Raw genomic sequence first — 24,187 nt, 5'->3', positions numbered from 1 at the left:
CAAATGAAATACAGCCATTGTAATTCACAAATAAAAACTTGTATGTGGTTCAGATAATATATTATTAGTCGCCCAACAACCTATCCCTCACCTCTGCCTTTGTCTGCACAGGGCTCTTAATTTTTAGGGGCTGCAGTGGACAGGACACTGGTAGACACGGAGATTCAAAATTGAAAGACAGAGTACCTGTCCTCAAAGAACTCTGTAACGGTGATGCTAACCGAACACTAAGATTACAAAGTAAAACGTAAATTTCCCAAAATGTAGTAAGCATTTTTAAGTTAAAATGCCTGACATTTCTTAGTTTTCATAAACTCATATTACCGTCTTCACTATGAGTAAAGATATGAATGGAGCTGGATGGAGCTGGAATATCATATGAATGGAGCTGGAGTATCAAAAGCCGCTTCCTCTTTCATCTGTATTTGAACTCATCTAGCAACTATACTGATTTATTCAAAGAACAACACCAAAAAAGTAGCCCACTGAAAAGTCTCAAAAATCAAAGCGCACTTCTTGCAATGTCACTCTTAGTAGAAAGCACTCAAAGATTTCACAATAACAACAGTCTCATTTTCATTTATCAACTAATTATTTCAATCGATGATAAGAGTAACTTTCAATTTAAATTTGCCCTCTTCCTATTTCTTTCTTTTTCCCCCATCCACTTCTCCTGTGGCAGCTACCAGTTTGTCCTCTATATTTATGAGTTTCCCTCTTCATATTTCCAACAAGTCACTTCCCAATGACTAGTCAACAGAATATTTTGAGTAACAGAACTAAATCAGCCAAGAAACTAATGACACAGATTTCCTCAGCACATCTAACTTCTTCAAATAGATAAAACACCAGAAAGGATCTCCTTGTTTCAACAGAGGCAGGTGCACAATTGGGCTAAACCAGACTATTCAATCTCTGACGAAGTGACATAATTCTAGTTTGTCCCATAACAAACTTTTTCTTTTTTTGAGTACTCCACAAATGCTTCTGAGGCCCCTGAAACGAAACAAAGATGAACACTTACTCATGACTGGAAATGTCTCTGTAGGCTGTCCCAATCGGAGAGTAAACCAAAATCTGCTGCCCAAGGCTTCTCAGAAGAATACATGTCCTGGTCAGAAAACAAAGAGAAAGAAATCAGCTCTTCCAACGGTGAGCATTTAAAATAAAATCTTCTAAAAAGGAAATAAAAATAATTGGCTTCAACAATTTTCTATTTCCAAAAGAACCCTCTGGTGTCATCTAAATGTAAAAAATTACGAATCTTTAAAACATTCATCTTTTCCTTTGTAAGAAGTCATCTCAAAAGCAAATAGTATGTATAAAGTAATTATCACACAGAAACTTATTAACAGGTGTCCTTGGTCTTCACTTACTAAAATCTTATTCCCTCCCCCCTTTCCCAAATAAATAGTTCCTAGAAAGCAAGCACTCCATCTCGGGTAGATACAGCACATCACACCTGCTAAATTTACTTTGTTTACCCATAAATAATTCATATACACTATCAAATAAAGATGACCAAAGTTATTGCTACAAACTTCCTCTAATAATGGGCATTTTTCTCATTATAAAATATGGTTTCCTTGTTTTAAAAAATTGGAAACAGCAGCAAAATAGAAAGAAGAATTCTCTCACCACACAACGTCACTACATCTACCCAATTATGTGGGGCACGATTCCCTTCAAGGGAGTTTCTAATTATTCTTAAAATACACTTCATAAATACTACACACAAAATTTCATATTTGGTTCTTTTCACTTCAGTATAACATAAAGCATCACCCTGTATTAGTATAAATATGAACTAAAATCTTTCTTACTTCATTAATATGTTAAAGAAAATGAGGCAGGAAGTAACACTAGTTATATTTCAACATAGCCATGACACGTTCCTCCCCAAATCTAATACATAAAATTCCACAGATAAAATAAGATTTGATACAAAATTCGCACTGTGCTTCCTCATGTACAGCTTTCTTCACTAACTGACAAACTACTTTTTGCAACTACAAGAAGTGACAGTCACTTTATCTTCTAAATCAATTAAGAAAATAACATAATACTAAGGATCTCTGATTCTGAAATAGATTAAAGTTAGGGTAACATTTTTGGAAGAAATGCTTATCCCATGTATATTCTTTACTCATGTCATGTTATATACATGAGAAATACAAATTTACAAAATGAAAATCTGTATGCACAGCATGATTCATATAGTGTAATTAGCAATGGCATATAATCACAGCGCTGCCGTGTAATCACCTGACCCCCATCCCACACGCTTCCTTCTTTATCTATGCAGTAAAGACTATGATTTTCATTTCCAGATAACCCAATTATCCCAAAGGAAATGAGAAGTTGTATGGAAAATCTAAAACAACATATAATCTACATGTTAGTTTTAGAATACACAGTGAAAGTTTCTCACTATAAATAGACTCTCTTGATGGTGCTTCACTGAGTCTATCAGACCTGTTTTCCCTCCCAAGGAACTATGAGGTCAAACGTGCTGACCCCCGGAGCATGCCGAAGGATGATGACATGGGAAGGCAATCCCATGGCACAGATACACAAAGGAGACTAAACGTTCATAGGTGATCCGGGAGTTTACTTACTCTTGTAGAATCTAGTCTCTTTGTCCAGGGACTTTTTGTTCCTGTCTATATCGAAGTTTTTTATCTTAAATTTAAAATTCCTAAAGGGCAGCATCAAAGCACTTTGTACTAAGTAGTGAGCCCCTCCTACCCATAATCATAAAATGCTGAACAAATACGTTTTCAAGGATTGAAGTTCCTAATATATCAAGAATTTTCTTAGCACTGAAAATAGTAACCTCAAAAATGCCAGGATAATAAAACTTATGAACAGTGGATTTACAACCTTACCATCTAAAGTGATAAATATACCTTACAAATATGCAACAATGCATGTATTGGAATTACTGTGAAATGTCATGGAGTAGTTCTTCTTAGAAACATACTTTGAAATTACTTATAACTGAATACACTGGTTCAAAATTCTTTACCCTAATCACAGCTATGAAATGTAGATCTTCCTATCTACTCTCAAAGTAGCAGTCTGGGAACTCTTTAAGCAACAAGGCAGTTCAGAAGAATATATGACAAAATGTGCACGTTCTCTTTCTCCTTCTCCAAATGCTATCCCCTCCCACTGGACATGTAAAAAAGATAAAAGAGATCTAACTTTGTTTTTCACACCATCCAAGAAGGAAAAAAAGTAATCTGTCTTAATTCCACAGTTTCACAGAAAAGGTATATTGGAGTATTTCCATAAAATCTGGCCTTTAAAATCATTTTCTAGGAACTTGAGCCATGCTGTTTATTCTCAGCATGAGAATTTATACTCATGCTAACCTAATACAGGTTCTTTCAAGTGACTCCTCTAACTCCTGTGACAAAACTTGATACATGAATGGTGAGCCAGCCGAAGGATAGTTCCCATCCTGACAGGGAACTCAGGGTCTAGTTAAAAGTAAAGCAAACTCCACCAAAATCCTTTTCTTTATTGCAGGCACTACACGACCTAAAAATAATTTCTAACACTTTTGGGCAGTTAAAACCTCTCAGAGGATCTGAAAGGACTTCTGGTTTTTATAATACCAGATAATCTATTCTAGCACTAGCTCAGCAGTCCCAATTTTAATTATTTTAAAACTTAAATTTAACAGAATTATAAACCACGACATATGGTATCACAGTTCTCTTGTTTCTAATAATATTCCTTCAGGAGACCAAATTAACAGTAACTTATTTTATTGTTTACTACTTCTTCTACTGAAAGAAATACACAAGAATGCCAATCTCTACTACAGGCTGATGGGATCTCCATTCTTTTACTCTCATCACAAATTATAATTTTAGAAAATCAAATTTAATCTTGTGAAAAATTATGCTAAGTAAAATAAGCCAGTCATATATTTGACAAACATCCTATTATTCCACTCATATGAGGAACTTAGAAAAATCAAATTCAGGGACAGAAAGTAGAATGGTGGGTGCCAGAACCTGAGAGCGGGGAAAATGGGGACTTAGTGATTAATGGGGACAGAGTTTCAGTTTGGGAAGATGAGAAAAGTTCTGGAGATGGATGCTGATGGTTGTACATCAATGTAAATGTACTTAATACCACTGAACTGGACACATTAAAAAGGTTAAAGTGTTAAAAAAAAAAAAAAGGTTAAAGTGTTAAATCTTATGTATATTTTACCACAATAAAAAAATACAAATAAAAAAAAGAACCAAATGTACCTATGGCTCCACAAAAGCAAGCAAATACTAAAGTAACACAAATTTATTACAAAGAATCTAGGTGTTTATTAGAGATGCCTGGGTGGCTCAGTCAGTTAAAGCAACTGCTTTCAGCTCAGATCATGATCCCAGCGTGGGATCCAGTGCCGCATGGGGCTCCCTGCTTGGCGGGAGTCTGCTTCTCCCTCTGCCTGATGCTCCCCCTGCTTGTGCTCGCATGCTTGCACTCTCTCTCTCTCTCTCTGACAAATAAATTTGTTTAAAAACTTAAAAAAAAAAGAATCTAGGCATATTTTATTAATAAACATCAAAACCAACCACACAGTTCTAAAGTATTAGGCTAAGTGTCTACCTGAGAAATAGCTAGGACCATTATTTAGATTTTTTTAAATCCCCCCAATTAAATAACTAATACAGGTCCTGTTAAAGCCAGAAGTAAAACAAATACTTTCAGCACTGAATGAAAGTCAAAGTCCTTTCCTATCCCTTAGCCACCACCATTCCCTACAATCTCTCAAGTTCATTGGTTTTTTCCATCCATTTGCAAAATAATTCTAAATAAATATATACACCTTTTCATTCAAGAGCTCTTGTATAAAGTAAAATACATCAAGAAGGTGAAAATGATGTGTAAGACTTTAAAAACATTAGCCACAGCTCCATTTTTATCTTTCAGCATTCTTAAATTTTTTGAAGAATAAGGACGATGGCAAAGAAGTATTTAATTAATTCTTCCTCACAATTTTTAACTTCATGGTCAGTTTCCATTTGAAGAACGTCCACTACTCTACTGTGAACTTTCCAATTTATATCATTCAAGATAAGTACTTCTCCCACTAAATATACTGTCAGGTATTTGTTTCCAAGATTCTTGTGTCCAAATGGATTGGGAACCCTCTTGCTACATGACATCAAACATATTTAATAAAATACAAGAATTATTCTTTGAAATGAAGAGCAAAGCTCATAAGCAACTAAGAGGAATCCTTAGACTGAAAAAATGAACAGGAGCACAAAGAGAGTCAGTAGGCAAAGACATCAGCGATGGCCCTAGAGGCATTTGACTATCTCCCATAACCAAGCTGCATTGTCCAATACTGTTGCCACAAGCCACACGTAGCATTTTAAATTTAAATTAATTAAGACCATGTAAAATTTTAAATTCCATTCCTTTGTCGCACTACAGACATTTCTAATGTGGCTACCGGTTGTGGTATTAGCAGAGATGTGTAACATTTCCATTATCACAGAAAATTCTATTGGACAATGCTGAAGGGCTTTCAGTGTTGACAGTCATGCCTGGGAGAAAGTCAAAGCTTCACACCGTACAACATAGGAAGTCAGACTACAGTTAAGCACATAAGGCCTGGCCCCTAAAGCACCACATCTTCAATAAAAAGAATAAACTATTAAAAAAAAAAAAAAAACTGCCCCAAAGGAAAGCTAAAGGAGAATTCTCTCCTGAGTCTAGGTTTATTTGTGTTTAGGTAAGGGGAAGGGAGAATTCACTGGAAATCCGTAACCAAAACCAACCTTCACACAGGTTTCAAGTTCAAATCCATACACTTGTATGTTATAAAAATCTCAAGCCTAGAAATCAAATGACCCTGGTTTCACAGTGTCCTCAATTGCAAATTCTTTCTGGGAGAAAGCTCTCTTAAGCCAGGTCTCACAAGCATTTCCACAGATACACTTATAGTAAAAATTAGCTTCAAACTTTTAAAACTAGGCCTAAGCAAGATTCAACAGAAATAATCACAAATATGTTAAAAAGGAAAGGACAGTAATGTTTCAAAAAACAATAGGAAATGGAAAATACGACCAAAAAAGAAGGCAACAGATTTGGAAAAGAATCAGGTTGAAAAACAGGATAACTAAAATTCAATCTCAACAGACAAGTTCAGCAAAATAGGTTCTGCTAAAGAAAGAATTAATGAACCAGATGATAGATCTGATAACCTTTTATTTTTTTTTAAGTTAATTTATTTTTTTTGGAATCTCTATACCCAACATGGGGCTCAAATTCACAACCTGGAGATCGAGTCACATGGTCTCCCAACTAAGCCAGCCAGGTGCCCCTGAACCAGAAGACAGATCTGAAATTATCCAGAACACAACGAAGAAAGACAAAAAAATAAAGGAAGATTAAGAGACATGAAAAATAAATTAAAACATCTAATTAAACATAATTAATAAATTAAATTAATAAATTTAAATATTAAATTAAGACATCTAATATGGGGGCGACTGGGTGGCTCAGTCATTAAGCTTCTGCCTTCAGCTCAGGGTTCTAGGATGGAGCCCCACATCAGGCTCCCTGCTCAGCGGGAAGCCTGCTTCTCCCTCTCCCACTCCCCCTGCTTGTTTTCCCTCTCTCACTGTCTCTGTCAAATAAATAAATAAAATCTTTAAAAAAATATCTAATATGTATATCTAATTGGAGTTTTAGAAAGAGAACATTAAGAATGCGGGAGAGACAATCTGCAAAAAGAGAACAGCTAAGAATTTTCCTGAATTGCTGAAAGATACTAATGTACAGACTCAAGTTCATTAAATTCCAGAAAGCATAAATAAAATGAAAATTGACGCCCAGAGATATCATAGTGAAACTGTGAAACATCAACGACAAAGAGGTTTTTTTTTTTTAAGATTTTATTTATTTGACAGAGATAGAGACAGCCAGCGAGAGAGGGAACACAAGCAGGGGGAGTGGGAGAGGAAGAAGCAGACTCATAGCGGAGGAGCCTGATGTGGGGCTCGATCCCATAACGCTGGGATCACGCCCTGAGCCGAAGGCAGACGCTTAACCGCTATGCCACCCAGGTGCCCCAACGACAAAGAGTTTTTAAAAGCAACCAGAAACAAAAGGCAGATTGCTTACAAAGCAACAATTAGACTTACACCTGATTTATCAACTGCAACAACAGGAGCCAGAAGACACCAGAATAATATCTTCAAAGTTCTAAGAGGAATAAACTGTTCACTATAATTATATACTCAACTCAGCCAAACTATCTTTTCAAGAAAAATGACAAAATAATGAAAATTTCAGACACAAACTGAGGGAATATACAGTAAACAGATCCTCATTAAGGCTGCTTCCAAAACTATAATCACAAAGTAGGAAAATGATGCCAAAGAGGAGGTCTGAAATACAAGAAAGAATGGTGAGGAAAAAAAAACTGTAAACATGAGTAAATGCAAACAAATATTAGAGGTATGATTTCTAAATTAGGAGTTACCAACAACAACAACAACAACAACAAAAAAGGAGCTAAAGTACTGAACAACAGCATGTAATCTAGAATAGAGGTAATAAGAATGGAAATATTCCAAGTTTTTATGCTGTTATTCAGGAGGAAGATATGGCAGACACTATCTTTTGTTCTTATGTCTGCCTTTACCCATTGCTCTTGCTGTGGCTTCCCTAGGAGGGGCGTATACACCCCACCTCATGGATTTGAGGACCTGACCATATGACATGCTGGACTGACGCTGTTCTAAGTGGAGGTTCTAAGAGGATTGAGCTTGTCTGTTCTCTTGATCTCCTATAATGCACCCCAGATAGCTACTGGTCCTAGAATGAGTAGACACCTAGCACAAACCCCAACCCAACCCAACCCACAACTTACAGACAAACCCAGCCAAACCCAGCAGAGACTGCCAAACCTATGAGCTAGAAATAAATGTGTGTCATTTTACACCACTGAAATTTTGCAGTGGTTTGTTACACAGCATTATTATTGCAAACGATGACTAATACAGAGAATAAGGACATTAACTTTAAATGCAAATTAAATTTGTTAGTTTTAGTTTTACTAGAAAACTTTACTCACTACATTTGTGAACATACACACACACATACTAATACCATTTACATAAATTTCCAAAATACACAAAATTAACAATAAGCTGTTTAGGGACATAGACACACATACTGTAACTATACAGAAAAGCAAGAGAATGCTAGACCTTAAAGTTGAGGCTGCTGGTTTCCTCAGGACAAGCAGTGCAATAAGGAGAAGAAGCAGGAAGATGTAATCCAAGAGGGTACTGATAATGTTCTATCACTTAAGTTGAAGAAGGGGATAATATGGACACCATTATGCAACACACACTACACATAACTTTGTGTATGAATATAATATTTTATGATATTTTAATACGAAAAAGCAAAAAATTTCCAATAAAATTCAGAAGTGAAATGATTATAAATAAAAGTAACACAACATGGGGTGCGTGGGTGGCTCAGTCAGTTAAGTGTCTGCCTTCGGCTCAGGGCATGATTCCAGGGTCCTGGGATCAAGCCCCACGTCGGGCTCTCTGCTCACCAAGGAGCCTGCTTCTCCCTCTGCCCCTTCCCTGCTCCTCCTTCTCCCTACCTTCCTCCCTCCCTCCCCCCCAAATAAATAAATAGATAAATAAATAAAATCTTTTTTAAAAGGTAGCTATATAAAGGAGTTAAATGCATTTATAATCTTTAAACTATAATTAAGAGGCAGAAAGAGTTGTAGTGACTCATTCATTCTTTAAAAGTAAAAGACAATAATACCAAGTGATAAGCAGCTCCACAACAAATTACAAGTGAACTTTCATGTGCAAAGACTGATGATTATACATTACCCACATGTAAAAGCAGCAAAGAATTGTTATCATTTGTGCTGGCTGAACTCAGCTGTCTGATCACTAAAGCTTCTGATCTCACCCTCAGAGTTGTACAATCCAAGTTCATTTTCTAGTAGAAATTCCTAGACTCTGTTTTGCAACATTGCTATGTGTTGAACTGCCATTCCAAGGAAGAGCTGAAGAAAATTTCCTTCATTGAAGCATTATTTGTAACAGCAAAAAAAAAAAAAAAAGAAGAAAAAGAAAAAAATATGTATCTATATATCTTAAATATCCAGTAATAAGGGATGGACTAAATGAAATGTTCATTTACGTGTAATGGACTCTCATGTATCCATTTTTTAAATGTCTCAAGAAAATTTAATGACAGGGAATGAATGAGTGCTCAACAATGTACTTTATGCAGCCTTCTCACAGTCAGCAATTTAAATTTATTTCCCAAAGGGTTATAAACCAACACTTAAATGATTAATGTTAGGTTCTTAAATTTAAAACAGATAAAAAATACACAAATGTACTATTCATTTAATAAATATTTACTGAAGAGCTATTATGAGCCAGGCAGTGTTCTAGGCTCTGGAGACACAGCCAAGAAAACAAAGATCCTATCCCTGTGGAACTTAGGTCATAGTAATTCTACTACTTTTCTTTCTTAACTCAGATTCATAGTTCATTAGTTCAAATATATATGCTGAGGCACATTTCCAGGTAATGTCTTCTCATTTGGATAAAGAAATAACTTCAGTTAATATTAAACTCATCATTCGTTTCCCAATTCTTAGTCATTCTATAAAAGAATGCGCTTTCTGCAATTTATACCCCCTGAAACATAGCGCTAAATTTGAACAGCTTTAGATATTTTCCCAGCTCAAGAGAAGTAAAATAAATCTGTCATTGCTAGAGTGAAAGGAGGTTTGTTTATCCTATTCACTAAATCAACAAACGTACTTCCTGCTAATAAGATCAGAGAATGAGATGGGCAAAATGTGAAATCATTGGATTTCCTCGGTTTGTTTACACATGTATGTTAATGAAGCATCAGATAAGAATGAGGTCTAATTTCTTCCCCTTCTGCAGGTAGAATTTGAGTTAGGTTTCCAGAAGGACTTATCAAATTCTAGTAGCTATACACTGGTAAACAGGTCAACTAGGTATTTAGAAAAACAAATACCCATTGACAAACTTCCTCACTTACAGTCACAGAGGCAGAGCCTTTCAAAAGCAGCTCGTAATTTGTTCACATGTTGTATGTGCCTAATGCACTTGATACATACTATCAGAACCGCACCTAATGCCTGAACTCCACGGATAAAAGCTAAAATGAAGGATACAATAGATCGATTTTCAGAGGCCTGGCATCATTTAAAAAGTCAGCTAAAAATACCACACTATCTCTAGTTGGATTCTAAACAAAGAATCCATCCATCCATCCATTCAATAAATACTTACTCAGCTAGACGATATGCAAAAAACTTCTCAAGGGGCTTGAGATAAAAAATCAAGACAAACCTGGTCCCAGCCATCTTGCCACTAACAAAACACAGCCAGGACAAAATGGGAGTGAAGAGCTTCAGCTCATGCTGCTGAAGGAAAATGAGTAAATTCATGGGCCGTAAAATGTAAATACATAAAGTTGAAGAGAGGAAAATTAATGTAGTCAATAAAACTGGAATTCAGTAGATTGTGAGCCTTGTAAGAAAATCACTCAACATACAAGAAGTCCTAGATGCGAGAGGGACAGCTCTGCCATTAACCAGCTCTAGGACTGCAGATCAAGTCACTTCATTACTCTGAGACTCTGTTTCTTCATCTGTAAAATTAGAGTTAAAATTTCCAACCCACCTACCACTCAAGATTGTCAAAGGATTATACATGAAAAAAATGCTTTGGTAAACTAAATATCTTATATATACTAGTACTGATTCAGCTTTTTTCAGGTCTTATTTTTAAAAAAATAAATTGAAATGATATTTTTAAAGATGTCATTTATTTAGGGGCACCTGGGTGGCTCAGTCAGATAAGCTGCTGCCTTGGCTCAGGTCATGGTCCTGGAGTCCAGGGATGGAGACTCGGCGGGGAGTCTGCTTCTCCCTCTGTCCCTCCCACTGGTTTGTGTGCGTGCGCGCGCGTGCTCTCTCTCAAATAAACAAATAAGATCTTTTTTAAAAAAACATTTTATTTGAGAGAGCACACGAAAGCTTGCGGGGGGGAGGGGTGGAGACGGGGCAGATAGAGGGAGGAGAAAACTCAAGCACACTCCATGCTGAGCAGGCAGCCAGACACGGGGCTCAATCTCATGACCCCCATATCAAAACCCGAGCAGAAATTAAGAGTCAGACACTCAACCACCTAAGCCACCCAGGCACCCAAGCTGAAATGATTTTTAAGTTCTCTTTTGAGCACTGTAAGATTTATGACCTAAAAACTAATCTTAATTCAATGAATAACTAAGAGAATTCTAACTTCCTAAGCATTATTATTAGTAGGATCAATCAATAAATTATTGCAGAAAACCAGGTATGAGCGGAAATAAATTGGTCTAAAATGTAAAGAAAAAAAAAAAAAAAGACCAGATTCAAATGACACTTGGAAAAAAGTTAAAATGACTATTAATAGTGAAGTAATCAAAAGTAACCCCGAGGTTGAAGGGAGAACCTGGATGGCATTCTTCTGGCAATCCTTCGTGATGGCAGATTATCAACTTTGTAGGAAAAAGTTTTCGCAATTGAAAAATATTTCCCAAGCAAGTTGGTGAATGAGCTTAGAATGTAAACTCATGATACAGCATTGGATCAAAAACAAAATGTGATATAAATTGAGGGATGGGGCTCACTATTCCCAAAAAGCAAGTTGTAAAAAGAAATTTCAGAAATTTCTCTTCAGCAATTAATGCAAATGGTCTGCTAATGGTAACTATACTTAGCACTAATTTGAATACATATTCTAAAATGCTTCTTTAAAAATTACTACTAATGTTACTTCACAATCAGACTATTCTATCTAGTTAGAAATTGGAAATGGGGATTTTCCAATAATTAAGCATCTGGCTGGGAAAGCAAAAGATAAGACAAGGGATCTATATTTCCAACAAAGCCAGACCACATATTACACACCAATCCTCTTGCAATTAAAAAGCTAGACAAATAATTTTTTTAATTCTTAAAAATACCAGAGATATAAAATGGTGTAACCACTTTGAAAACTGGTAATAACTATTGAAGCTAAATTGTATCGACCTATTACTCAACAGTGCCCTACCCAGGGATACTTCTAAAAGAAGGAAGTACATAAATCCAACAAAATACATGTATAAGAATGTTCATAGGGGTGCCTGGGTGGCTCAGTCATTAAGCGTCTGCCTTCAGCTCAGGGCGTGATCCCACAGTCCTGGGATCAAGCCCCACATCAAGCTTCTCCGCTGGGAGCCTGCTTCTTCCTCTCCCACTCCCCCTGCCTGTGTTCCCTCTCTCACTGGCTGTCTCTCTCTCTCTGTCAAATAAACAAATAAAATCTTAATAAAAAAAAAAAAAGGATGTTCATAGCAGCTTTATTATAATAGCTCAAAATTGGAAATAATGCAAAAGCCTATTACAAGCAGAGTGGACACATAAATTGTGACAGATTTGTATATGAGGCTACTACTATGGCACACTATATTTTCCAGTAATGGTGACTACAGTGTTTCTGGTCTCACATGCTCTTCCAGAATCTCGACTCTCCCCATCAAGAGGTAGAGTCTGTTTTCCCTCTCTTTAAACATAGGCAGGCTCATAACTGCCTCAAAGAATAGACTGTGGTGGAATTAAAACTGCATTAAGCTTCAAAGCCAAGTCCTAAGAGGCAATCTAGCGTCTGTCTGGCTTATGGGCTCTCCACCCCTCTCCCCACTGCACGTGGGTGCAGGACGCTAGCCCTTGGAACACTGCCACCGTGCTGTGAGCACACCCAGGACACATTTAGGTGTTCATCAACAAGCAGACATGTGAGCAAACCTTCAAATGCTATTAGGCCCAGTCTTGAAGCAGCCCTACTTGAAACCAAATGAAGCTAAGACAAGCATTGCCCAAATTACAGTGCTGTGCAGAAAATAAATGTTGTCACTGTTTAAGTCTTTGAGTTTTGAGGCCATTTTTTAGGTGCCACAGTAACAATAACAAGTACAGGGCAATAAAAAAGAAACACTACTGCTATGTGCAACAATAGAGCTGAATTTCATTGATACTATACAATGCTGACCGGAAAAAGCCAGATCAGACACAAGAAAGTAGAACGTACCACGTGATCCTATTTTGACAAGAAAACTAAAAAATACAAAACTAGTCTATGGTGATAGAAAACCGAGTAATTGTGACCTGAGGCAGGGAAGGAAGGTGGTATGGACAGGGAGGGAGTATGACAGGGCCTTCTGGGGTGGCAAAAATGTTCTATATGCCGAACAACTATTAGACCTTGCATTACATTTATAAAAATTCTTCATAGTATACATTTAAGATCAGTGCACACTATCATATGTATATCATACCTTAATTTAAAAGGGGGGCACCTGAGGGGCTCAGTCAGTTAAGCATCTGCCTTTGGCTCAGGTCATGATCCCAGGGTCCTGGGATGGAGCCCATGTCAGGCTCTCACTTCTCCCTCTCCCTCTGCCTGCCTCTCTGCCTCCTGTGCGCACGCTCTCTCTGTCAAATAAATACATACATAAAATATTTTTTTAAAAAAGTGGACTCATCAAAGGACTGATGAGGTAATAAGGAATTATGAGGCACAGTCCAAGAGAACAGAGAGGAGGACGGCACCCTGGGGTTTCTTCCCTCCTGGAAATGCTTGCCTAATCAAAAACTGGAAGGAAGACAAAATGTCAGAGTACAAGATCCACCAAGGGAGCCATCCCCTGCTTTAGAGTAAGACCCCAAAAGGCTGAATCCCAGAAGAGATAACACAGAAGTAAATTAAACCAGTCCTTGCACAGACTCAAAAAACCCTCAGTTTGAATAAAGGTAATCCCAAGTGCCTGGCAAAAGCAACAGAAAAATCTTTACCTAAATCTATAATTACTTCTGGAAATATTTTTTTCAAACAGAATAAACAGTATACAATCAAAGATAAGCAGGCACATAGGGAAATAAGACCCCTGGAGAAACAAAAGATCACAGAAAAAACCTATGGGATAGCTTACTCTGTTCAAAGAGATATGTGCAAAGCTTGAAAATTTTGATAGGCAATTACAAATTAGGAAAACGGCATAGCAGACTTTAAAAGGAAACAAAATGAAATTCTAGAATGAAAATACAATTAACCAAAATTAAGAAACTGGAGAATAACATTTAGAGCAGATTAAACAGAGGTAAAGACTACCTTAGTAAACTGGAAGACAGACCACAAGGAAATATCCAGAACAGAAAAGAAACAAGAGTGGAAAATACAGAAGACAAATGAAATACACAGAGGAGTCGGTGAGCTCTGACACCATGGAACTGAAGTCCCAGAAAGAGTAAGCAAGAGAATGGGGAAGAGGCAATATTTAAGGAGATGACAGCTGAGAGCTATCCAAAACTGATGAAAGACATCCAGACACAGCATCAAAAGGGATATACCCCAAGCAAGAAAGGGCAGGGTTATTTGAAATCCAAAGACAAAAAGAAAAATCTCAAAAATAGCCAGAGAAACAAATTACCAATAAAGAAGTGATAAACTATAACTGACTTGTCAATAGAAACAAAGCCAAATATTAGAGAATAATCTCTTCTCCAAAGGACGAATACGTAACTACATGTATGTATGTATCCCTAGTCTAGAATTCTATACCTAGCAAAGTGTATCTTTCAAGAATGCAGGTGAAAAAGAAACATTCTCAAATAAAAAGTATGAAAATTTGTCAATACAATGTCTACTTTTAAAGGGTATTCTTCGGGCAGAAGGAGAATTATTTCAGTTGGAAGATTAGTAACACAAGAGGGAACGAAGGAAAAGAAAATGCAGGAAGTCTAACTGAGTAATAACAGTGTAAAACAACAGAAATACATCTATGGGGTTTAAACTATACATGCATTTTAAAACATGGTAATGATGAAAGAGGTTAAAAAAAGAAGAAAGAAAGAAAATTAACTTAAATGTTTATAAATGTTTTAAAATGTTTCATTCTCTGGAAAAAAAGAAGTCTCAATACTCCACTCTGATAAGCTGAGAAAACTTACTAGAATTTCTTTTTTTTTTTTTTTTTTAAAGATTTTATTTATTTATTCAACAGAGATAGAGACAGCCAGCGAGAGAGGGAACACAAGCAGGGGGAGTGGGAGAGGAAGAAGCAGGCTCATAGCAGAGGAGCCTGATGTGGGGCTCGATCCCACAACGCCAGGATCATGTCCTGAGCCGAAGGCAGACGCTTAACCGCTGTGCCACCCAGGCGCCCCTAAAATTTCTTAGGCAAACACTTAAGGAACAGCAAAGGAATAGATAATACCAAGCTAATAAAAAAGAGGTAAATGAAATACTCATTTTTAAGACAATCCAGGGGCGCCTGGGTGGCTCAGTCGGTTAAGCATCTGACTCTTGATTTTGGCTCAGGTCACGATCTCAGAGTCATGAGATTGAGCCCCACATCTTGTTCCACACTCAATGACTGTGGAGCCTGCTTGGTATTCTCTCCATCCCTCTCCCTCTGCCCCTCCCCCCCACTTGTGCCCCTGCACTCTCCTCTCAACACCCCCCCCACCCTCTAAATAAATAAGACAATCCAAAAGGAAGCTACAACAAGAAAAAAGAAACATAAAAAACAGGTAAGACAAATAGATTTTTTTTAATTTTTAAACATTAATGTCAATAGTTATTGTATGCCAATTCATTTTTATAAGTCATAAGCAAAATACACAGAACTATCTAGCCAATGCACATATACCTAACTCTTGTAAATTTTAACCACGTCTATTCAATTTTTTCCCATTGTGACTGACTTCTCAAAATCTTATTTCACATTCTCTTTTCTTACCTTACTACAGATATGCTAACAAGCATTAAAATGTTCAAAACCGAATAAAAACAAACAGGAACGAAAAGCCCAGAGAGCCAACTAGCTTATAAATACTGCATTAATTCCATAATAAAATATTAATTTGCCACTACTGATCTATTTAAGATTACTGAAATTAATATATTAAGAAACTTAAAAACAATATTCTTTCATTTATTTCATGAAAAAAATTACTCTAATATTTTTTAATTCGTTTGTTAATTTAGTGAAAGGAAAATTCCAGGATACAATTGCAACTTCTTCTACACACACACAAATGTCAGCAAGACAAAGGTGCAACTTATACCTCTATCAAAGAATAACAAAATATCTATTTAGTACAAAAACACTTAAGCAAACAAGATATGAAACTCTAGTCACTTCTGATCTTCCTATAGGCAAATGAAACTACCTACCACTTAAGAAGTATTTTTTATTTTAGGGTGGATTACTACTACCATTTTGTGAGAGGTAGATATTTTAAGTAAGGTAGCCTAAGCTCTTCCAAAGAAATAATGCTAGGAAAATTAAATCGAAATGCTATATTCATATCATACAGTATCTCTTTAAAGAAATCAAAGAATCTCATTTAACATTTAATTCCCGTCTTTCGGATACAGAAACTCACAAGTGAATGGTGCCAGAGTTAAAAAAAAAAAAAAAAAAACTAGACACCAAAGTGTACAGTCATTTCCAGGTCTACTGTGGCTGGAGGCAACTAGACTGACTCCCTTTCCATAATGGCTGTGGAACAAGACTGAGCCCTTCGTTCAGATGTCTGGAGTTTGGTGCCAAGAGCCTTCTCTACACAACGAACAGTGGTTGCTGCCAAGCCTTGTGGGGAACTAACTGATACCCAAGCATCCTTATCTAACCTCCACAACAGTCTCTTCAGGCCCTATGTGCCCGCTCTTCTCTTATCCTCAGTGTCCCACCTACTCCCCTCTCCTTTTCACCCACTATCTCCTCCGTATCCAAATCTTACAAGTCACTTCCTTGGGAAAGCTTGCCCCACCACCCCTAAGTCAGGTTAGATTTCCTAGTCATGGGTTTTATAGCTCCCTGTACTTTACTTTAAAGGACTTATCCCCCTGTGGTTGAAAACAAGGTACCTAACATGAGGTCATGACATACACAGAAGGCACTCAAGAAATACTTGCTGAATGAACAAATCCAAATTTATGATTCCCAATTTTACAAAGAAACAAGCTTTTAAAAATTAACTTATTTACATGAAAAATTAAGTTATTTACATGGAAATGGCATAGACCAGTTGAGAATCCAAATGTTTGCAACTCTTAATTCCCATGCTCTGACCCCCATGTACTATAATGAAATGTGGTAGAAGACAGATGTCTTTCAAATTAATATTACTTTTTGATGGACTTCCACTGTAAAAAGTGAGACACTTTTAATGGGGGAAAAAAAGAGACTCTAAATACAAGCGAATCTCATCTAAACGCAATATGCCTTTCAAAAATCGCCCTGAAGGGACACACTGTAACTGTCTCTTTTTTATATAATTTATTTTTTTAAGATTTTATTTATTTATTTGAGAGAGAGTGGGGGAGAGAGAGAGAGAGGGAGAGCAGGAGCAGGAGGGTGGGCAGAGGGAGAGAGAGCAGCAGACTCCCCGCTGAGCAGGGAGGCGGATTCCGGACTCAATCCCAGGATGCTGGGATCATGACCTCAGCTGAAGGCAGACACTTAACGGACTGAGCCATCCAGAAGCCCTAAGTTTCTGATAACAAATGGTCAGAATATTGTTGTTAACAATACCATTGCACTAAAACAAAACAAAAATGGTTAAAGTGAAATTGCAAACATAAACTAGAAAATGTAATCACCTACCTCTTTCTTTCTAACTGAAGTAGCAATTTCCAAACTTCTAATATTGTAGCAAAGTCTCTGCCAGCTTCAGACCCCCTTAACATGCCTAGCACATTTCAACCGAAGTAATTTTGTTTTCAGTTTTCCACTAACTTTAATTTACTGGCCTCTTTTCCAACCACCTTCACAGACTACAAAACTAACAGGAACTCGAGATAGATGTGCGCATGGTGGCCCAGACTGACCAGTACAACCTCTGCTTGGCACTGGAGGCCCAGATTGAATCCACCCTGCCAGGAAGTTGTCTTGGTTCCCCAAAAACGCTAAGGATGACCAGTCCATTAACAGATGGCGGCAAAACTGACACTTGCACATACTGGCTTGTTTAGCCAGTGGCAGTTGTCCTCACTAGGAGATACTTCATGTCAAACACTGATGTAACTGGTAATGAATGGGCTATCCTATCCTTTTCAGAAACAAGTACACCAGGGAGTCTGACAGGCTAGCTCAAAACAGTAAGTAGGCACAAACACCAAGACTCAGGGCCCGAGTTCCTAATGTCTGGCAAAAGATGCTTCTTCAAATGCCTTTGTGACGACTCACTAATTCTTTATATAATCAGCAAAGGAATTTCTGTTAACCCAGGATACCTGTTTTCTTTTAAAAATTAAATCATACTTTTATTAGCATAATATTTTTCTTTCATATGTTGACATATTTCAATTGTCTATGTAGAATACAACATAGGGTCAATATTCATTTTAAGTAAAAATATAAACTATGTTTACAAACTTTATTATCAAAAATGGCAAACCCAGAAGTATTTTTAATTTTAGGGTCTGACAGAGTGAGAAAAGCAAATACACCACTGTTCATTTGCTACTAGCTAGCTTAATTTTTATTAAAATGACTTCACAAGAGAAAAAAGTACCCTGACTTCCCTCTAATAGAACTTCCCAGAGATTCAACATGAGGGGATTGTCCACGATGATCAACTTTTCTGACTACAAAATATTAAGTATGTATCCAAGAGACTTAATTCCCTTTATAAATGGATTAACATAGGATTAAAATCGCTTTCTTCCAGCAAGCAAAATATTTAAGATCGTGTCCCCACTTTTCCCCCCATTTGTGTCACATTATTTCCCATGACTGGATATTGCCCCAATTCAAACATCCTTTCCAGTCCCATAAGGGACTCATTTCACTCCTGTTAACGGCTGACTAAAAAGCAACTGTGGATTAAAATGCGGGGGGGGGGGGGGCGGGAAGAGCTTTATACCCAATTTATAGAAATGTCTTTCAATTTATAGAAATGTGGATTCACGGACTGCTCGAATTTCCTGGCATTAAAATACCTGCGAGCAACCATTCGCACGCATTAGATATGCCGCACCATCACACGGCTGTTAGCTCTGAACTACTTTGCAAACTTTGCAAAAGCGCACAGATTTCCAGGCTCTCCAGATCCCTCATTCACCCCATCCTCCTCTAGCCTAGTCGAAACAAAGTTCTGCGGCACGAAGGCAATAATTTAAAAGAGCGAAGTTTGCCTCAGTCCTGCCCACTTGCACTCCGCAGGACGCAAGTGAAACTTGTAAGGAGACACGTCTCCCGGGGACCGGAGCTTGCTCCGGGGGGAGGGGGAGGCAGCGGGGCTCCCCTCCCCCCGGATCTAGTAGACCCCGGCCCCTTCCACCCGCCCCCTTCACCGGCCTTCAGGTCCCCCTTCGCACCGTCCCCCACACACCCTCCCCGCACGCCCCCTGCGCCCCAGCGCCCCCCACCCGGCGCCCGCCAGCCTGCCAATCACTCCCGCAGAGCCCCACGATCGAGGTTCCAGGGGGCACCAGGACGGTCCCGCACACGTTTCCGGAGCCTGACCCTCGAGGGCTGAGGCAGGGAGCCTTAGCTCCGTCCACCTCCCCGGGGTCGGGAATGGCGGCGTCCGGCTCCCAGGGGCCAACCCCAGTCCCTGCCAGGAGGAAACCCCGGAGACCGCCGCCGCCGCCGGCCGGCCCCCTGCGGTGGGAGATGAAGAAATGAAGTTACCTCCGGCCGGTCCCGTCGGCGGAGGCTGTGGGAGGGGGCAGAGCGGGGAGTCGAGGCAGCCGAGCAGGTCCCGGCGCGGCGGCAGCTACCGCAGTGCCCTCCGCCCCATTGTTTCCCTTCCAAGAGGATCCCGGCGAAGCCGAGCCCGGGAACCAGGAAGTTCCCCGGCGCGACACCTCCTGCCGCCGCTATGGAAACGGCCCCCGCCTCCCAGGGCGGCTCGCCCGGGACCCCGCCTCCGCGCCGCCGGCCCCGCCCGCCTCACGGGCCACCGCCAACCGTCGCCGCTGCGGCCGCGGCCGCCGCCATCTTGGCGCGGCCGGGCGGCCTCTTCCCGGCGGCACGTGCGCGCCGCTCCCGCGTTCCCGCCGTCCGCGGGGGCGCGCTTCCAAGGCTGCGGGGTGCGGGCTCAACTCCCCGGGATCCTGGGAGAGAAGCGGCGCTTCTGACCCCGGACGGCCGAGGGAAGGAGGACCCGCTCCGCACTGCAGACTCTGACCCCGGAGCGGGGCTTCGAGGCACGGCGCGGAAACGACCCACTTAAGCTGTCCAATTGAAAAAGGTCAAGGGATGGGTGAGAGCAGGGGTGAGGTCGATGGAGTAGTGGCCGAGAGCATGATCTCTGCAGCCAGATTGCCGCGTGTTTCTTTTGTGGCTCATCTTACTAGCTGTCAGAACTTGGACACTCTAATTTTCTCTGTGCCTCGGTTTCTTCATCTGTAAAGTGACATATACTAGTACCTGCCTCATAAGGTTATCACCTGGAACAAGCAAGTGCCGGGTAGTTAGTAGGTGCAAAATGAGGATTCCTTCAGTAAAATGGTATTGCTTCTAACAGAAATCACATTTTTGTCATTTTTCAGGAACTTTAAGTATTCAAATCAGCACTACTTTAAATAGGCTACTATTTCAGATCCCATTGCTGCATAAAATTTCCCAAATGTTCATCTTTTGTCCCATCTTTCTCTGGGTCAGCTTTCCTTTTTTATATCATGGAAATTGTCAAGAGTTTTAATCTCCAGAGTCTTCCATTAAGAGGTGCCATAAAAAGATGAATGATGTAAACTTTCCAACACTGTAATTAGCTGACAGTTAAGTGATTTATTCAATAGAAGCTAGAAAAGTTAGGGTGTGCAAATAACAAAGGCTTCCTGTCCTTGATTCCAGGAACTAGAATTACTAAAGCTGGCAACTCTGCACTGTTGTTATCTTTTTTCCAGCTGGTGAAAATGGACACCAAAAAACTGGGTGCTGTGTGCAATATGGAAACAGAGGATGGACAGAGGAAGGGGGGTCACAGCCTCTGTTGAAAGATGCAAACTTCACTAATTGTGTGTAAGACTGGGTCTTAGATGGTCTCCAAGGCTCCTTGTAGCTCAAGTGTTGTGGTCTTACTCGCCCATATACTCTTTAAATTAATACAACCCTTTGGCTATTCATTTAAACCAGATTTGTGAAGCCTAGTGTTTAATAAGGCTGATCCCAAACTGGATATTCGAATTGGGGTAAAAACACATCAAGAACTGGCAGGACATGGGGAACTTTTTCAACACTCAAACACTCCTCCAGAAGTTCTGGAGTGCTCCGATTAGCAATTACCCAGATTGAGACACCTGAATTTCTGAAAGGCAGGAGCCCCCACTCGTACAGCTTTGTAGCCCCGCTGGACCTGCAGTTTGCTTTGCACATTGTAGGCCCTCAACTAATGTTTATTGAATTAAATGGCCATGTCTGTGGTTGAGTGCTCATCATTTAAGGAGACCTTGGGAACCACAGAGACACGCAAGAAATGTTACTCAAGGGACATCACTGCAAACATCATTAAACAGGAACCCCAAGTCACTAGTTAATGAGTTAATGGGATTTTGGAATGAACAACCCTGGCCACAGGCTTACTTGGCAAAATAAAGTGGAAATTTCAGATATATTTTTTCCATAACTTATATGGGTAAGTTTTTAAAACTTTATTTTGGACCTTATTATGAGCACCACGGATTCAATTTTATGCTTCAATAATAGCCCTCTGACTCTACAGTACAAAGTTCAGAAATCCCCACCCTTTCCCCCAAAGTGTCACCAGTGAGTTCTGTCACTTCAATATAAAACCAGTATTTGTTTGTAGGTATAACTTCAGGGGTTTGCCATAATTTTTGTATATTTAAGCATCTTGGAGGTATTGTTAAATGGCAAACACAGGTTTTTGTCTTTATACCCCCAGTGTAGGGCTTCACACTGGGGTAGGCATGCAAATTCGCCCATCTGTGGCATATGATAAACATAGAATTTATGTCAACGATTATCAAGGAAATAAAGATAGAATCATATTTCCTCTAAATCAGGGATGGGCAAACTTTTTCTTAAAGGGGAAACACAGTAAACATAAAAGCAAATGTAGACAATATATAACAGGATGAGTGTGCCTTAATTCCACTAAAAACTTACTTATGGAAATAAATGGGTATGACCCACAAGGCCATATTCCGCTGACCCCTAAATAATTATATTTATATTAGATTCACTCCATTTTTCTATTCACTCCAATGTGAAATGCCAGCTATTAAAATACAAAGGGTGAAAGCTTGTTATCAATAAAGCACCAAAAAGTCAAAAGACCTACAGAGTAAGTTTGTGTTACAAATATTTCACAAATACCAAAGGCTTAGAACTACATTTCGGGTCCTATCATGGAATTAGATGGATATTTGCATTTCATTTTTAAAAAGCTACGAGTTACAATAATGGAAATACTTAAAATGTTGACAAAGGTAAGAGTGCATGTTTAAACACCCCCTGCATGGGATGCTATGATTACTAAATTCAGAAGTACAATTTGAGGTAAGAACATAACATAGAACATAGAGGGGAAAAAAAATCGTCCAAAGTAAATCATCCATCCTGCACTGTCATGTTCAGAATGTGGAAAAGTGTTGGTCCTTTGAGTCTCCTGTAAATTGAGAATTCGAAATGTGAATCTATGGCTATTTGATCCATTCCAATTTCTTTTACTAGGGGTAAGCAGATAGCTCCTGGGGGGAGCGTGAAGAAAGGGGTAATAAAGCTGTGGAAAATTCTGCCGTGCACATTTTCATCCTCACTAGCAGCAGTACTTTCGGAAATTTTGTAAGGAACCGATGCTCTTCCACTAGTTAGGAAAGTCACCTCCAATGACACTGCATATAATTGTTCTTCACTGCTGGGAAAAAGACAGACTAGTCAATATCTGCGTACCCAGTATAGGTAAAAAAGCCATGGATAACCAACAGCCACATCCACACTGCTCATCTGAAAAGGTTATCCTTTGGTGCAAAAGAGAAGTTATTGATGCGGAGTGAGGAAAAAGTTTGTGGAAGAAATGTGAGCCCCATAAAATTGTATGCAAGATGTTGTGTTCACAGTTCATTACTTAGAACTATCTGGAGTTGTCTTGTCTATTTATTGATGTACTTGGGGTGTTGGTTTTTTTTTTTTTTAAGATTTTACATATTTATTTGAGAGAGAGACAACACGAGTGGGAGGGGCAGAGGGAAGAGAATCTCAAGCAGACTCCACACTGAAGGGCAGAGCCCAATGCAGGGCTCAATCCCATGACCTGAGCCAAAAGCAAGAGTCAGGGGCTTAACCATCTGCACCACCCAGGCACCGCCAGGGGTTTTTCTATCTTAAGAATGTGCATGACATGAGATTAGGGAACTTATCTGTCTTCTTCCCTATTTTATCCCTTGGTCCGGATCAGTGACTGGAACAGAAACAGCTCTCTATAAATAATTGTAGAAGGAATGAAAGAAGAGAAGGAGGGAGGGAGGAACAAAGGTATGCAAATATCCATTCTCTCTGGGCAAAAATTTCCTAACTTCCACCATGAGCTCAAAACGGTCTGTGACTCAAAAAAAAAAAAAACAAGTAAAAATGACTGGTTTTCAACTACAAAGGCTGTCTCTCATTATCTCCTCTGCCCTTTTGCTCACCAGCCACCCTGCTCACATAAAAAATGGTTATCGTGGTTTGCCAGAAATCTACAATGATGCCATATCATTTGGAAAGTGTCTCATTATGTTTTTATAGCTTTAGAGAATTGCTTCTCCCTGTTTGACTTAAAGTTGCTATACTTAAAGTCTCTATTTGACCACCTCCCAGATGCCATGCCCTTTATTTTTTTAAATCTCCTCAGAGTTGTATTAAAAAGTACTATACGCTATTGAAATAAATGGGAAGTAAATTTTAAGGCATTTTTGTCTCTGTGTAGGGTGATAAAACTTTTGTCTCTGTGTGTATGATTTTTTAATTAACTTTTAAACTCTTGTGTACCTCAATCTATAAAAGTTGTGTGGTAGCTAATTTTCAGACGGTCGCCCAGTGATCCATGCCTCCAATGTTCACATCTTTGCATACCAGCCTCCTCTTG

At 39.0% G+C, this 24,187-nt stretch overlaps 1 protein-coding gene across 1 annotated transcript in view; it reads right to left on the bottom strand.

Annotated features, from left to right (window-relative positions):
- USP6NL (USP6 N-terminal like) overlaps positions 1-20,026 on the bottom strand; it is a 176,064-nt gene extending 156,038 nt beyond the window's left edge. The window contains exons 1-2 of the mRNA XM_026478631.4: positions 19,786-20,026; positions 1,025-1,111 (exon numbers count right to left, since the gene is read on the bottom strand). Of these exons, the coding sequence (XP_026334416.1) occupies positions 1,025-1,028 (4 nt within the window). The 5' untranslated portion in view covers positions 1,029-1,111; positions 19,786-20,026. The remainder of the gene's footprint in view (positions 1-1,024; positions 1,112-19,785) is intronic.
- Positions 20,027-24,187: the final 4,161 nt, after the last annotated feature.

Source organism: Ursus arctos, unplaced genomic scaffold (assembly GCF_023065955.2).
Source record: "Ursus arctos isolate Adak ecotype North America unplaced genomic scaffold, UrsArc2.0 scaffold_30, whole genome shotgun sequence".
NCBI classification, from domain to species: domain Eukaryota; kingdom Metazoa; phylum Chordata; class Mammalia; order Carnivora; family Ursidae; genus Ursus; species Ursus arctos.
Note: the sequence above shows the minus strand (reverse complement) of the source record. Positions and strands in the feature narration are given on the sequence as shown.